General features: G+C 34.0%; 3 protein-coding genes and 1 long non-coding RNA gene across 7 annotated transcripts; 2 read left to right on the top strand and 2 right to left on the bottom strand.

Annotated features, from left to right (window-relative positions):
* The first annotated feature begins 2,495 nt into the window (after positions 1–2,495).
* On the top strand, positions 2,496–8,273 carry LOC108841974 (metalloendoproteinase 1-MMP). Of its 2 annotated transcripts, XM_057003009.1 has the most exons (2): positions 2,496–2,622; positions 7,147–8,273. In XM_057003009.1, exons 1-2 carry the CDS (start codon positions 2,606–2,608, stop codon positions 8,144–8,146), a joined length of 1,017 nt encoding a protein of 338 aa, XP_056858989.1. In that variant the 5' UTR covers positions 2,496–2,605; the 3' UTR covers positions 8,147–8,273. The 2 variants fall into 2 exon arrangements, with proteins under 2 accessions (XP_056858989.1, XP_056858988.1); XM_057003008.1 differs by lacking the exon at positions 2,496–2,622 and having other exon boundaries at positions 6,660–8,273.
* LOC108841975 (uncharacterized) lies at positions 4,641–6,316 on the bottom strand. 3 transcript variants are annotated; one of them, XR_008942648.1, is made up of 6 exons: positions 6,187–6,316; positions 5,879–5,992; positions 5,508–5,675; positions 5,374–5,435; positions 5,090–5,260; positions 4,641–4,918 (listed from the first exon to the last, which is right to left on the bottom strand). It is a non-coding gene; the product is annotated as an uncharacterized LOC108841975 (long non-coding RNA). The 3 variants fall into 3 exon arrangements; XR_008942646.1 differs by having other exon boundaries at positions 4,641–5,260; positions 6,187–6,315; XR_008942647.1 differs by having other exon boundaries at positions 4,641–5,253; positions 6,187–6,315.
* A 2,169-nt stretch (positions 8,274–10,442) lies between the features above and the next one.
* Positions 10,443–11,240, top strand: LOC130508437 (uncharacterized). Its single transcript, XM_057003957.1, has 3 exons — positions 10,443–10,656; positions 10,741–10,842; positions 10,934–11,240. Exons 1-3 carry the CDS (start codon positions 10,504–10,506, stop codon positions 11,219–11,221), a joined length of 543 nt encoding a protein of 180 aa, XP_056859937.1. The 5' UTR covers positions 10,443–10,503; the 3' UTR covers positions 11,222–11,240.
* A 1,456-nt stretch (positions 11,241–12,696) lies between these two features.
* Positions 12,697–13,693, bottom strand: LOC130508763 (zinc finger protein ZAT9). Its single transcript, XM_057004429.1, has one exon. The coding sequence runs from the start codon at positions 13,550–13,552 to the stop codon at positions 12,962–12,964; it is 591 nt and encodes a 196-aa protein (XP_056860409.1). The 5' UTR covers positions 13,553–13,693; the 3' UTR covers positions 12,697–12,961.
* Positions 13,694–16,602: the final 2,909 nt, after the last annotated feature.

The raw sequence follows: 16,602 nt of genomic DNA, 5'->3' as shown, positions 1-16,602 counted from the left end.
AGCTTTTTATATGGTATAAGAATCAGAATACACCCTAATCAACTAAACTGAAATCAATTTGGTCTATCAAAAAAGATATTATTAATTTTAAACCGATTTAACATAAATAATATGGTAGTCTGACCGAACAAAATTCTATACTGAGATATTGTCGAGATTAATGGTTATAATCTTCAATCTCGAGAGAAAGTATAAACTTTCGCATCAAAAATTTAACTGGGACATAAAAATATATAAAGATAACAATGTATAAAAGATTATGATCAATTCATTTAGTTTTATCTCGAAAGTTCGTAATAAATTTTAGTTTTACGAGTTCAGTTGGAAATGTCCAGTTGAGAAAATCGAACTTCTATTTTTCTTTTATATAAAAATAAATAGTAATTTTTTACAAAAAAAAATAAAATAAATAGTAATGTTTCTTCATTGATGTCTTCTTGGAAACATAAGTGAAAAGATCGAAAAAAGCAACAGATGTACAAGAAAATCTGTAAAACCAATAGCGAATTTAATGGTAGTTGTGATGGGGTCACGTGATATAATATCAACCCACGTGTCCGCCGCTAGTCCACCGGCAAGTTATGATCACACAATAACGAAACCAAAATTGTTCAAAAAAATAAAAATAAATAACGAAACCAAACCAAATCGAGAATTACTCTATTCCGAACTAAAACTAAGATATTAAACAGAATTATGTACAGCAACTAGGCTTTTTTAGCATATCAAGCTGGTTTTATTTGTTCCATGATTGGACCACTGATCAACTTCCTGAGATGTAGCTTAATTAATGTGATCACGTTATGTAGCGCATGCAATGATTAATTAAGCTAGCAATTAATTAGCATGGGTTTTAATTCGTTTTGTCAGAATTTTGGTGACACACTGTCACTACCAAAGGAAAGTCAAATGTATATTTTGTAACAACAAATAGTCAAGCTGACAAAAAAAAGTCAAATGTTTTAAGAAACAAAGAAGAACAAAAATTAGCGGGAGAGAGATCAATAACCATAAAACTCTATGCGATCTGCAGTATGAGGAACCACCGATATCACAAATTTTGTAATCAACCAATGAAGACAAGGAAAAAAACTATTAATCCTTGCAACTTTCCATGACATAGGTAAATATGAGGCAGACCTCCAAATTGTCAGACTAGAACCAAAGAAAATCAGCCGAGAACGAGAACAGAAATTAGTGACGATCAACACTATGACCAAACCGTTGAACCAAGACCATCTCCTCAGTTTTGCTTCTTCACCTCTTGAAGTAACAACAAACAATGCACCCGGAAGGAACCTAAGCATTCACGCATTACAGACTTCGAACACTTTCGGAGACAATTCGACCATACGTCTCATATTAAACAAACCAAATACTGTATCAAGTATCTGTAAAATTGCAAGAATTTGTAAAATTGTAAGTATTTGACATGTGTCTACCCTACGCACACCACAAGTGGGAACCCCAAGTTTTTTATTGGAGACAACATATCTTCTGATAATATCCAAATTAAATATCTTATAAAAATATATGTCTAATGTATCTTTCCTTTAAATTATAGTAAATATTTAGTTTTGTTTTATACTACGTAGAGAAATAAAATTTATAAGTAATATTATATCAAAACTTCTAGAGAAAGTGATATAAATCCCTTTTATTCAATTTGTTGAGATGATAATGATATCCACCAAAAATTAATAGAAAGCCCAGGAAACCAAGGCCCTGCTCATGTTAAAAATAATAAATTTCGATTCTTAAGGAAAAATTATAATTTTTGTCTGACGCCAAGATTTATAAAAGTTTTAGGACATGTTATCCACCTTATACTATTTAACATGTTTTTTATAAAAAAAAAAAAGAAAGGGTTTAACATAGTTTTGTACTTCCTAGGGTTGGACTTGATTTTTGCAATTGTGGAAGTCTCATTGGTCCAATGGTTTGACTAAAGGTTTATCTAATGCTTATACACCTGGAGGTCTGGGGCTCAAACCCCAGAAAATACCAAATTATGCAGCTTATGGAGAAACGGATTACAGGAAATCTTCAGCTTGGTGCATGGCGTACCATCGAACATGGATCTCATAGGACGGCTCGGAGAGGTACAGTCAGACGTATATTCTCACAAGATGGTAGAATTGTCGGCTGTATAATCGTATTTGTAATATTCTCATTATTATAATAGCATAATTAATCGATAATAATCGATCCAGACGTACGTTAAAAAAAAAAATTTGAATCTCTGTAACCTATTTTAGTGCAACAATCTTTTCATTAGTAAGTGTTAGAAACAGTCTGCGATTAAAATGTGCGCGGTTACTTGTAACTTGTAAGTAATAAACGATATGCTTACAAACACTTCGAAATTATGTCGAGATAGTTATAGCTTACAACAGTATTTGGTAACAAAGAAAGTATAAAACTCCTGACGTTTTGTGGATAGTGAGAGTTGAATACGATAGGACTTTTCTCAGAACTGATTTAAATAATTAAGCTAATTGATAAAAGTAGTTTATCATTATTGGTTCAACCTCCTTATCTTCTTCAAGAGGAGAGCTCTTCTGTTAGTTGTCTCATTTCACACGTTACCCTCTTACTGATCCCCATGGATATCTTCTTCAGGTAAACTTTCCCAATAACCAAATATCTCAACTACAACAATCCTTAAGGCCTTGATTCTTCGATAATCGTTAAATAAGAATCGGATATATACATATGAAATTAAAATTTACCTAATTCTGGTCAACAAACTCAATGGAACCTCAACTATACTCCAACGAACCCAATCCCAATCAATCATCATCTTGTCAAAATCCTAGCTTAATCCATTAATCACGAATGTTAATCCATTAATAGCGTACGCATACTTTTCGTTTGTTGTTGATCAACTTTATGTAGACATGTCAATTCAGTAATTTTATACTTTTTGGGATTTTATCCTTCAGTTAACATACTTGCATTCAGTTAACTCATACAAAATTATTATAATTTTCTAATATTTTAAACTCTCAACTCATAATCTATATTCTAGTTGTTTTTTGTTGTGCCATCAAGTTAGCGCGATGTTTTTAAACATCGATCATATATCGTCTATGCGATTCGATGTTGAAACTTTTTTTTTGCAAATTAAAAAAACTATTGTACATAACTATTATTGACTTCAAAAAATAACATTGTGGTTAGGATTTATATTAAAAATTTATAGTTTTAAAAATCTAAGGGTTGACCCTGCATATGTATAGAAATATTGCAATACATGAATATTGCAGGCAAAGCCGGCCTTGATACCACGCCAATCAAGCATTTGCTTCCGGCCACCAATTTTATCATAAACTAGGATAAACCCGCCCTACGGACGGGCGAATATATTAATTAATAATACAATTTTTAAAAAAAACTTAATTTAAATTTAACTAAAAATGCAATTAAAGTTCATATTATCTAATTATAATAAAACTTTTAAAATATAATTATTTAATTTCTCTCCATGTATATTTTAGTTTAACTATACTGATAAGAAGCATATAAAAAAATACTATGAAACATTTGATATTTTTAAAATTTATATTTAGTATTAAACTTTTTGCTATATTATTTTTAAATTATCATTTCTTCGGTTTCTCTTATTATGTCTATCAAAATCAAACTAAAATAGACATTGAGAGAAATTAAATAATTATATTTTAAAATTTTATTAAAATTAGAAAATTATGAACCTTAAAGATATCTTTAGGTTAAAATAAAATAATTGTTTTAAAATTTCTATTTATTATTAATTTTTTACTCTATATTATTTTATATTATCATTTCTTTATTTTTTCTTATTATATTTATCGATTTTTACGGTACAATAAAACCCCTCTAAATAGAGTAGTTTTTTTGTTTTTTTTCATCACTCTATATATAGACATGAATTTTATCATCCTAATAAGAGTTTATCGGCCTTTATAACATTATAGGTAACTCATTGGAGAACAGCAAAGTGGAAAATAAATGTGAATTAAGTGTCTTTTTGAAGAAGGGTTTTCTATGTGAATTAAGTGTCAATTTGCATATTCATGTTTGGCAAAAACAAAAACACGGATTTCTTACAAATATGTACAATATACATACTGTATTTTTTTACAAATTAACTTTAATTTAGCAGAAACAAATTAATAAATGTGAATTTATTTATAAATATGTACAGTATATATATTGGAATAATAATTAATGTCAATTTGCATATTCAATCATCATCTGTAATTGAAGATGAGCAAACCAAAAATACGGATAACAGAGCCAAACAAAAGTTTTTTTTGATAGAAAAAAGTTATGTACTAACTAAGTTAGAATGTTATTTATGATTAAAATTAAATTGTCGAATGCATAATCTACAAAAAAGCCTACGGTGACACTGGAAAATAGAAGCGTATGATATGTCAAAAGCAAAAGTTGCGTTTCTAGCTATAGTTAGACAATTAGAAAGCTAAATTATAGTGTGAACCACTCTGTGAAACACATCAAAAGGAAACACCATTTTTATCACAACTATATGAATGTTTTATGGTACAAAACAACACATCTTCCATCAATTCATTAACCACTATCAACTCTTCATTTCACTTTTGATCAAATTCACACCTTTGCAAGATAAGGAAGACGAAAAAGAATGTATTATAACTGGTAAGTCAATGTATTTTTCTCATGATTTGACAATGAATCCTAACATTACAAAATCTAATAGTCTCATCTCAAAAATATATATATCAACACACCACAACTCCAAACCATCTTTTTCCCATCCTATATATTCTTACTCCTCCATGTGAAACCTTCCAGTTTCATAGACAGGGTACGTACACACAGGTTAAAGCAATGCTCTGTCACTCTCTATCTTATTCACTTCGTCTTGGTCTCTTTCTTCACCAATCTCTCGCTGTATTATCAGGTAAGTTTTAGGAAGCCAGACTAACATTAGGTCAAGCTCTTTCCACTCTTCATCTTCTTCCCTACTACCCTCAAGCTGTACTGTAATATTTCTTTTCTATACACACTGCTGAATATAGCAAAAGAACATTACCGATTCCATCTACCACTTTAGGATTACCTTTCACCAACAAAATATGGTATTTCTCAGCCTTGTGAGTGCCAGGAGTTGAAGATGAGATTCTGAGGTGTCATTGACGTGAAGTAGCTGGAGCTTCACACATGTAAGAAGCCATATCGGGAATTGTAGTTTGATGTGGTTGAAGGTGAATATTGGCGGTGAATCTAAAAACTTGAACATCAAAATGAATTACATCACTATTTACAAATCTTATTATTATGAATGGTGATCTAAGAACTTAAATTTCACCTATTAAGAACTCAAACAAACCAAAAATATATTACCTTTGATATCAAAGATATCAGTCTAGGCCTCTGATGCAAATAAGACATCCCCTTGATGATGGCTGCAAACAAAGAATCAAATAAACGAATTTTCAGGATGGTGAAATCTATGAATTTGGTAAAGATATTTTCACCTTAACTAAAGAAGAACCGAGAGGGATGGTGGAGCTGTTCATAGACATCAGGGTCACAAAAACCAATACGACGGCAACAGTCAATATTTTTCTACCATCGAAACGGAGCTTCTCAAATCTTCGCCGGCGGGAAAGCGTTTGGCTAAAGCACCTACTGATACATCGTCTCTTCCAAACAAAAAAATGAAATTTCTTAAAACATGTTCATCAAAAAGCTCGAACCAAAGCTATGAAAAAAAAAACATCACAATCAGGTTAACCGGAATCACGGTTGCAAGCATAATCAGTCTACAGCTAACCGGAATATTATCAGAACGATGGTGACTAATAACACAAAGTAGATACATAGAGTAAATCTGAAGAACACTCACATTAACATCCACGGTGAGCAAGTCCATCCACATGAGCTCACCACCACGTTTCAAGTTCCGAGCCTCCCAGAAACAAAGCAACCTGGCCTCCACAACAGATGAGCACCGGTCGGACTTCAGATCGAAAAAAAACGTTTGAGTTAGTCATTTGAGAGAGATGAGCACAAAGTCGAATATGAGAGAGATGAGAAAGATCGAGATGATTAGAGCGCAAACCGAGTTTGAGTTCTATGTGTATTTGTACAGGAACACGCCGACTAACACAGACGAATTGAAGTGAATTAAAGACGATTAATTACGTATCTCACCGTTACGGATTTGGAACGCTTTACCGCCGCATCGTTGTTTGAAGGAAGGAAGCGAAGAAGACGACGCTCATGTCTAAATTGATTAGGGTTAAGAATACAATGGGCTTCGAATAAAACCTTGAGCTAAAGCCCAACAAAACCCAACACTCTGCGTTTCATTTAATCAGACACGTGTCACGCCATAGAGATGGGTATTTCTGACGTGGATGCTGAGTTGGACACCCCAAGAGGGATGAAAAACCTCTTTTATATATATAGATATTTCGGTCACAAAATAAATAATGTTCCTATGGGCTGGTGGCAAGTTACTTTATGTTATTGTTTGAATGTAGTTCGAAGCTCCAACATTTATTTTACAAAGTTTTTCTTAAAACATATGCAAACCAGCCAAAAAAAAATTTCTAGCTTGCAGCCTTAGAATAGTCAGGACTGGCTCTGCGGGATATGGATATGATTCTCAAATACAATATTGTATGTGTCACAAAAATAGCATGGGTGTATATCTAAAGTTAATTAATTTGTGAAATATACTAAATCAAATGTAACGGGGTATTCATTGTATTCATTGTCCTATCAGAACAAGGAATCAATGAACTTAATTAGAACAAGGAATCAATGAACTTAAAGTCTAGTAATTCCTAAACCGGACAGGATTCAGTTGACCTGACCAACCAACTTCCAAGTAGTAAGACCAAATTGTACCCTTACGTCAGAATCTATATAACTCTTTCCCACTTTTCTGTCTCTCTTTCACCTTTCTTCTCAATCGATCTTACCTCTACCTCCATATAACTTCTTATTTAAATCAACCTTTAAATAGATTCAGAATCTTTATATCTCACGCAGACAATACCTCCGTGTGGGTTTTTGGCTAGAACCCATGTCTCATAACCTAATCCACAGAAACACAGCCCTCTGTGTTGTGTTAATCACGTTCTGTTTCTTGTTCTGTTCTGCCAGAAACATACCGGAGGCATCCACAGCAAAATCAGCTACTCAAACCATAGAAGTCAGCAATGCCACGTGGCATAATTTCGCACGTTTTGTAGATGTCCAGGTAGGCAGCCACGTCAACGGCGTATCAGAGCTCAAAAGATACCTCCAACGTTTCGGCTACGTAAAAGACGACGCGACGGACTTATCCGACGTGTTCGATGGCCATCTCGAATACGCGATATCTCTGTACCAACAAAACCTCGGTTTACCGATAACCGGAAGACTCGACACGAGCACCGTCGCTCTCATGTCGTCACCGCGCTGCGGCGTTAGCGATGCACACATGATCAACACCGGCGTGCACACGACGGCGCGTTACACGTATTTCGGCGGTAAGCCAAAGTGGTACCGCGACAAGCTAACGTACGCCTTCTCGGAAACGCACAAGCTCGATTACATGAACTTCGACGACGTCAGAAAAGCTTTCCGGCGATCTTTCGGCCGGTGGGCGAGCGTGATCCCGGTGAGTTTCGAGGAGATTGATGATTACACGAAGGCGGATTTGAAGATCGGATTTTTCGCCGGAGATCACGGCGACGGGCAGCCGTTTGACGGTGTTCTCGGAACGTTGGCTCACGCCTTTGCGCCGGAGAACGGGAGGCTTCACCTCGACGCTGCGGAAACATGGGTCGTTGACGACGACTTCAAGGGTGGAGGATCGACGGTGGCCGTTGATCTGGAGTCGGTGGCGACTCACGAGATTGGTCACTTGCTGGGGTTAGGACATAGCTCGCAGGAGTCGGCGGTTATGTACCCGAGTGTCCGGCCGAGGACAAAGAAAGTTGACCTCACTGTTGATGATGTGGCGGGTATACTGAAGTTGTATGGGGCGAATCCAAGATTACGGTTGGATTCACTGACGCAGTCGGAAGATTCTCTTCAAAATGGCGCCGTGTCAGGAAGATTCTTGTCGGGGAATTTTATCGGTTATGTTCTGCTGGTTGTGTTGATTATGTTCCTATAGGTTTTCAGGAAAATATAGTTTGAAAAAAACAAATTGTATAAAGTTTAAAAAAGGTATAGGGGAAAGGGATGGATAGAGTGGAAAATGATATTTTTCATGGTCTATGGGATTATTATTCTTTGGTTTATTAGTTGCTTTGGGTTTATGTACAATTGTACATCATCATCTCAAAAATTGAAAGATTAAGATGTTTATGGACCGAAACATTATTGGTCCCATTTCTAATGACACTGCAATTCTAGACGAGGTTGATCATGGTTATAATTTTGTTCCAAGTAAATCTTTATTTTGAATCATCTAAAAATACATACAATTTACCTCCATATTTACTTATTTTCTCTTAAATAAATAATAATTTTTTTAAATAAATAAATAATAATTAATTGCTGAAATTGGAAGGAATACACAATCTCATTTTGTGTAAATAGCAGAATATTTCTAAATATTTTTGGCAAAGTAGGAACGAATCATAGCAACTTATTTTAACAATTTTTATCTATTACCAAAGTATTGGTGGTTTAGTAATGGTGTAAAATAATTTAGTTTTTTTTGTGTTGCAGATTTAAATTACATTTAATAAGAATTGTTAATCTTTAAACTGAAATTAGTTTTATGAAATATTATGAACCATAAAAATCAATTCTTTCAATGGTGTGGGAATTTCCATAACTTTTTGTTAACATAGTTAGAATAACATTTTTCTTCATTTTCTTTCAAAAAAATATGAAAATTTCGACATGGAAAAGTAATTTTTTTTTTAACATGGTTTAGTAATGGTGTAAAAAAGTTATGGGAAGACGACTTATTTCCCCACCATAACTATGATATAGTAATAAATGTACACACAGTTTCGACCTCATCCTAATTGCACACCACCAAAGTATAACAACCTATTTCCACATCCGAGGAAAGTTTGAAACTCGTTTCTCTCTAAACTTTGAAAATCGAACTAATACCAACAAATAGCGGTTTAAAATTGGTTAGTGTTCCCTAAGCCTAAACTTAACCAATGACTAACCTACTTAAACCAAAAATTACCCGATTATGACCTGTTTAGAGAATGAAAACCCGATTAAATTAACATCAACCAACCCATGATCTGAGTTAAACAAATTACAAACCCTAAATCATCAATCCTGTAAGGATTTGCCTTCGAATTTGACATCAAGGGGATAACTAATTCTCCACACCAAAAACATGACCTCTTGCTCGAGCGCTAAAGACTCCACTCGAATTTCCAGATTCATGATTCATATTTTTTGGATTTGGAAAACGAAATCTTTCTCTGAATTTTTTAGATTTTAGGGTTCTAATGACATGAACTCGATTTTGGGGATTTTAAAGGGGTTTCGGGTCGGGTTTAAATTGATCTATAGTCGGATCTTTATCTGGTTCGAGGTGTACCAATATAACTGGTTTACTATCGGTTCATGTAATAAACCATTAAAACCAAGCCAAATCTTGATCTGTGGGGAAACCAGTTTCAAACTTTCCTTATATGTGGAAATAGGTTGTTATACTTTGATGGTGTGCAATTAGGACGAAGTCAAAACTTTGTGTACATTTATTACTATGTCATAGTTATGGTGGGGAAATAAATCGTCAAGTTATGGAACCTAACTCAAGCACAACGTCTAGATGTAAGAAACTTGGACTCGTAATCTTTTTTGTTCATGAATACAGAATACCTCTGTTTCGCTCTTAGCAAGAACACTTAATCGTATTGTTTTGCAGTCTTTGGAACTTTTCAGAAAGCAAGAGGTTGATTTTCTCAATGCTACAGATGTAGCTGATCAGTAAGTATTTTTTTTTTGTTGTTCACCAAAGCTGATCAGTAAGTATAAGACGCAGATAACCTACTTTCAAGATGATCTCACAGTTGCTCTGCTATATCACTTGTTGAACACTCTTGTTTTGATCATTCTAACTTCAAGGCCTTAGACATTATTGGTGTCCAAACAGTTATAAATTATGCATGTAGACAGGTAACAATATAATTGAATTAAAAAATTTACATTATGGTATCAGCTTTTACTCTTAACTGAAGTGAGAATAATATTTTTCGTTCCCTTTTTGATTGTGCAGTTATTATGTTCACAGAGTTGGTAGAACAGCTAGGGCTGGAAGGGAAGGTTATGTAACCTTTGTGACTGACAATGACCGATCCCTTTTGAAAGTCATTGTAAGCGAATCTTTAGAACATACATTGGATCTTTCATTATTGCTTTAGTTTTGACAGTTCAATTGAATTTTTTTTTGGTTTCTTGGATTACAAGCCAAAGAAGGTGGGTTCAAAGTTGAGGAGCCGAATCATTCCAGAGCAGTCAATAGTCAAGTGGTCTCAGATCATCGATGAAATGGAAGATCAGTACTGTGCTGTTATTCGAGAAGAGAGGTTTCATTTCTCATCATTCAAAGAACTTGCTATTCATGCATTGATCAACTTAAGGTTTTTAGGTGCTTTCAGGGAAGACAGAGATCTAAGAAAAGCTGAAGTGGAATTTGCAAAGGTAGGCAGCTTTGCTTCTTGTCTTTGAATAATCGCCATTGGCTTTATTTCACATTGATGATTGTGGTTGGTTTTATTTCTGCAGGCGGAGAACATGACTGAACAAAGCGATGAAATATATGCACGCCCAAAGAGGACTTGGTTCATGATAGAGAAGGAGATGAAGCTCGTGGCTAAAGCTGAAAAGGTGTAGCTTTTATTCTCATTCTTCTAAACCTCCAGTAGAATAATTTCTGAGGGTTGTCTGAATCACACTCCGGATACTTTTGTCTGAACAGGATTCTGCAGGGAACCCTTGTGGAAACGAACTAATTAGTGCTGATATAGCAGAAGACCTCGTAATCATTTATCCTCATAATCTTCTTCCTAGAGAACTTACAATATTCAGGATACCGTACTTGACAAGAAACCCAATGAGAGGAAAAAGTAACAAATGCAAGTACACACCAGTGTTGTCTTTGCTAAGGAAACATACTACAATTTGTATAATTATCCCTGGATCAGAAATCTTGCAGGCGGGTAAACCTGAAAAAAGAAAAAGAACAAGAGTAAGTAACAATACCTAATCTCAACATTTATACCAAAAGAAAGTAACAACAGTCCATGTATATATTTCAATTGAATTTGTTAGAAATCTATTTTCATTATTATCTTCTTACGTAAAAGAGAGGTCATTTATCTTTCTTTTTTGTGTTTGTCTTTAGCGTTGATGTTCGGAGGACTCTAGTTTGTTCTCTGGGCCGAAGTCTTAGGCCTAGAGTGGATTTTGGAGAAGGGGATCAAGAAAAAGATCTTATAACTAAACCTAACAATCTCGTTCAGATAGAAACATAATGATTAACGGTCTCGTGCATATAGCGACCCTAATACACACTGTAGGGGTATATATAAGTGCCTATGTCAAGTTTAGCAAATAAGAACAATGATGTTTTTCCACACGAGTTCAGACGCATACGGGCTACATTTGTACTACACATGTAATGATTTGTAGCTTCTACATTGGTGAATGTACCTTTTGGACAAGGACAATAGTAAACGACTAAACGAGTATGCATCGAAGAAGCCTGCCTGATAATTATGTGTTCACATGTAGTGAGATGAGCAATTGATACCTAGTGAACGAAATTCATTCCCAAACATATAGTTAGAAGATATTTTTTTTTTGTATGACTTTCTCTAGGTCTAAAATGTATTATACAATACTAATGTTTTATTTGAAAAATTAAAAATGTTTGTATATGTTATCAAAAAGTTGCAATGAATTTTCCTGTAAAAGTGATATTTTCATTTTTGGTTAAAGGGGAATTATATAGGATGTAAGCATTCATCTCGGATCATACTGTCCTGTTTAAAGAAAAAGTGATGGGTTTTGTTGTTCACGTGGTTCCTTTTAAATATTAGTAACCATTTTTCTTCTAGTCTGAGGACTTATAAATTAATTTGGATGAGATTATTTATACAATTATTTTTGGTAAAATGTTGAATTTTATATAATTATTAAACACAAGTAACTTTTTTTTGTCTGATGGGAATATGGTGAAAATTGAGATCGAAGCAAAGCTAAGTACTTAACACTACAGATTATTCCAACAACTCAAATTTCAAATGTTTGCCTTTTATATTCTTTGATAACGTGATGTATGTATATATTCAGCTTTTTTATAATATATTCAGCTTTTTAATAAAACCATAATTACAAGCATATATTAACAATGTAGTGTATGGGCAATGCAAATTGGATTTTAAATACATGATGATAATATTTAATGTTTTTGCATGAACAAACGAACAAGCTCATATTTGAATATCCATGATATTTTGGATGTTTTGAGTATTTACAAGTATACTAGTTGGTGCGACACACAGATGCTACACGTGACAAGAATAATATTTACATTATTAGAAAAAAGACTAGCAGCACACTTGTGTCAAAAAAAATTATAGTTGAAATCAAAGTTTTCTTAAAACACATTAATGAATCAAATATCCAAGATCCAAAGATCATGCAAAAGAATCATCTCAAGAATTCTAAATATCAAAATGACATGACAAAGATCCAACAATATATTATTATCATCATCCATGACCCTAAAGACCTGAAGAACAAATCTGGAAGTAATACTTGCTACTTGGTTTTCTCTGTTGTCTTACATTGTTTGATAGAGATATCGAAAGATTCCAAACCAATAAATGGTTTTCTAGTTTAAAGAACAATAATGATCCTGAAGAAACCACAAATCAACATATAATGTTTCGATCTTTGAACTGTATGATGTATCCAACAATCTCTGAAAACCTCAGCTGTTTTATATGGCGGAAACTACGGTGACAACATCGTTTTCTTGCGGCGGAGGAAGATTCAGATCTATCACACAGCGGCGGAGCTCCGGGAACTGTCTCTTTTCCAGCTTCGTTTCTTCAGCTGCGAGAATTGGTTTCTTGACAAGTTCAATCTCTCTTGAATCTCTCGAGAGCATCATCAAACACATGGCTAGATCATGTTCCTGAGAACCATCCGAGACAGAACTCGCCGGTTCGGGCGAGCTAACATGACTCACCATCTTCTTACTCTTCTTCTTGCTCTTGGAAACCGCTGTCCTGCTCCGTTTCTTCCGAACCGGGTCTACGGATTCAGGTTCGGTCTCGGTGTCGCTGTTGTAAACGATGGATGACTCAGGATCCTTGCTGCTGTAGATCCGGAAACTCTTCCTCGGGTTCTCTCGCAACCCGTAGGGCAGAGTTTTACCTTCTGAAGAAGACGATGACGAGTAGACCGAGTCACTGAGCTTCTTCCGAGTCGGCGTGTGCGATGAGACCAAGTGGGACTTCATGTGACCTCCAAGCGCTCTGCCATTACAGAAACTCTTGGAACAGAGCTTGCATCTGTGCTTCTGCATTTTCCCAAAGAGACAAGAACAGAACTAAAGAAAACCTTAAGACAAGACTTTGTGTTTCTCTGTCTTTTAGAGAGATGAGAGAGAGTAGGTAACAAGCATTCCTATCTTTTGGTCCATACGATAACTACTACTAATGATACGTAGTATAACTTTTATTTATTTTAGTTTCAGTATAAGAATTTAGAGAAAACTATACTGTTTTTTAATTGGACTGACAACGATGACCACTATCGAGTATAGAATCTCGAATTAATCCTGAAGATTGGAATCTTTAATAATAAGTTATGTGTATATTGTGATTGGAATTATACATGTTCTTGCAAGAGAAACAGCTAAATTTGTTCATTAAAAAATGTAAAATCGTTTAAAAGAGGGAAGAAAGGAGACAAGAAAGAGCAAAAAGAAAGTTGTTGCTTTGCATTTTATTGACTAGGTACTTCTCCAATGCATAGATGAGTTTAGAAGCGTAATAAAGGTAAAGGATGTATAAAAATATATTTTTAAGAAAAAAAACGTAACAAGATAACGTTTATTGATTGCAACATCGTTTGCCAATATACCGAGAGATATTGATTGTACTCATTGCTCTTATTTCGAATGAGAGAAAAAAAAACAAAGCAACTTTCAACTTTGTGATGTGTTCAAGTATATAATTGACAGGTTTTTTTATACTTCAGGTTTTTATTTGCACGGTCATATAATTGCAGTTTCAAGTTTGTCTACAAACTTGACACATTCGGTTCGATCAAAATTTCGTTAGTGTCACTGTCAGAAATGTGTTCCATGGACAAAACTTGGATACGAAATAGTTATGGCTATTCTAAAGTAACTAGCTTCGTTTAGTGTCGAAAATGAGAAACATTTTTTGCAGAAATTACAAAATCATATTATAAATAATTTTTAAATCAAAAATGAATGTTTTCGTTGTTTTTTATTAAATTCATTTAGATAAAGATACAAATATACAACAAAGAAGAAAACAAACAAATGTTCATTCATGTGTTCATTTGAATGAACAATCAACATTTATATGGACCAATCATACTCCCTCTATTTCATGAAAATTAAGAAAATAATTGAAATACATTTATGTTTTTATTAATTAATCTTATTTAACTAATTATAATATTTAAGATAAATAAAATTATTGATATGATCGATGTAAAAATAATGTTGAGGTTGAAGTAAATATAAATTACATCGAAACTCTTAAATAATACTATTTGTGTAATAAGAAGAAAAAAGTCAAAATAATTTGCTTTGTGAAACATATAAGATATTAAACACTTATAGACTAGTTAAATGGAAATTGTGGGTAATTAAAGGTTGTGTTATAAAAGGTAGATAAGTAAAGGAAAAATACATGTCTCGATAAATGAAATATCTAGTATTTATTTGTCAACAATGAGACATCTAAAGATTCTAAAACCAAAAACTTGAGAAATTTGGCTAAAATGTAGTAAATGGGAGACATTATCGCTGGATGTATATAAATTTCTGGAATATCGGTCTACATTCACCTTATTCGTTGCTAATTTTCAAAAAATTTAACAACAAAGTATATTTTATTTATTCTTTTAGGTTCCTACTTTATGTGTGGTTGCAGTTTGTGTCGCCAGCTGCATTTGTAGCTCTGTACAGTGGGTAGTTTTATAACACCAATACAGAACCATTCATGTTTCTTTCTTGACATTAAAAAAAAAACATAACACCTTTTTTTATGGGCACCTAGTAACTTCCTTATGTATTACAGAACTATCCCTGATCCATCTTTTAAAATCACGTTTCTGCATGTTTACCCTTAACTGACTTTCAGAGTTAAATAATCATTCATCCACTGACGGTCGACACCATAATAAAGACAAAGAGTGTTGTTTAATGTCTTAGATCTTTAGTTTAACTGGAGTAACTTTCTTTTAAAGAAAAGATAGAGGGAAAAGATTTCATTATGTTGTCCGAACAAAAACATGAGATGAATGGTTTTTTTTTGTAAATCGGGTCTCGTTGGCCATATTCGTATAAATGTGGGGCATGTGGCATCCCCTTTTGCGCTTTAAGCTTGCGATGGAGAATATGTGGTCCCAGTGGGCCGATCATACATAAAATGAACTCAATTTAACAAAAGGTACTTACGTTTTCTTTTCAAATCTTTAGTTCACTCAGGCATTTCTTTTTAGGGAAATTAGGACGTATAACCATGAAAAAATCATAATTCATTATCTACCCATTTAACCTAACGTTTCTATACATGGTGTTAGTTTTATATAATAATCATGTTTTGTCCCTTCAAGCAACCGGGGAAACCTGAAGAAGAAAAACACAATTATTATTTGTAAAAAATAAATCGTGGCCTAACTACATTCACATCTTCCCTTTTATTTCCATTGACAACAACGTAGAAGGTGATTAGCTCCAGCACAGATTTTCTCCACAACTTCACTTCCACCGTATTCAAAGCGTTTATTTGAGTTTTTCTCCATTATTTGCAAGGGCATATTCTTCTCCGCATCTGAAATTGTCAACAACCGGACGGTGTTGAAGTCGCAGCGTCGCGTAATGACTCCCACGTACTTTTCCCACTTCACATCGACGATTCTTTTCAAATCTCTTCAACTATGGTAAGTTCCTAGGGAGTTTTCTTTTGATTCTGTTCATCTGGTGTTCTTAGTCTCTATTAAATTTGAATTGTGATTTTTATCGGAGATACACATAGTACAGAATATAGTAATATAGCTTGTTGTATGGAATAACATCTGCAAAAACATAGGTTTGTCTTCGTGTGGACATAACATAAGATTTCTATGGACTATTCTATATGAAATGGAATATAATAAACTATCTTGTCAAACCATTCTATTTGAAACAGATTAACAACTATTTTAATCTCCGTTGGATCGAGCTGCTCATAAGGACTTGGTGATGTTGGCTTCGTCACAGTCTGGTCAAGTATTGCAGATGTGGGACCATACCTTCTCCACCACCCGTATTTCTATTATCTTATCTATATTTCCCAAAGTCTATTCCATATGTTTGAGGATGAATGTAATTAC

Source organism: Raphanus sativus, chromosome 2, assembly GCF_000801105.2.
Source record: "Raphanus sativus cultivar WK10039 chromosome 2, ASM80110v3, whole genome shotgun sequence".
In the NCBI taxonomy this organism is placed as follows: Eukaryota; Viridiplantae; Streptophyta; class Magnoliopsida; order Brassicales; family Brassicaceae; genus Raphanus; species Raphanus sativus.
This window is presented reverse-complemented; position numbering and strand designations above follow the sequence as displayed.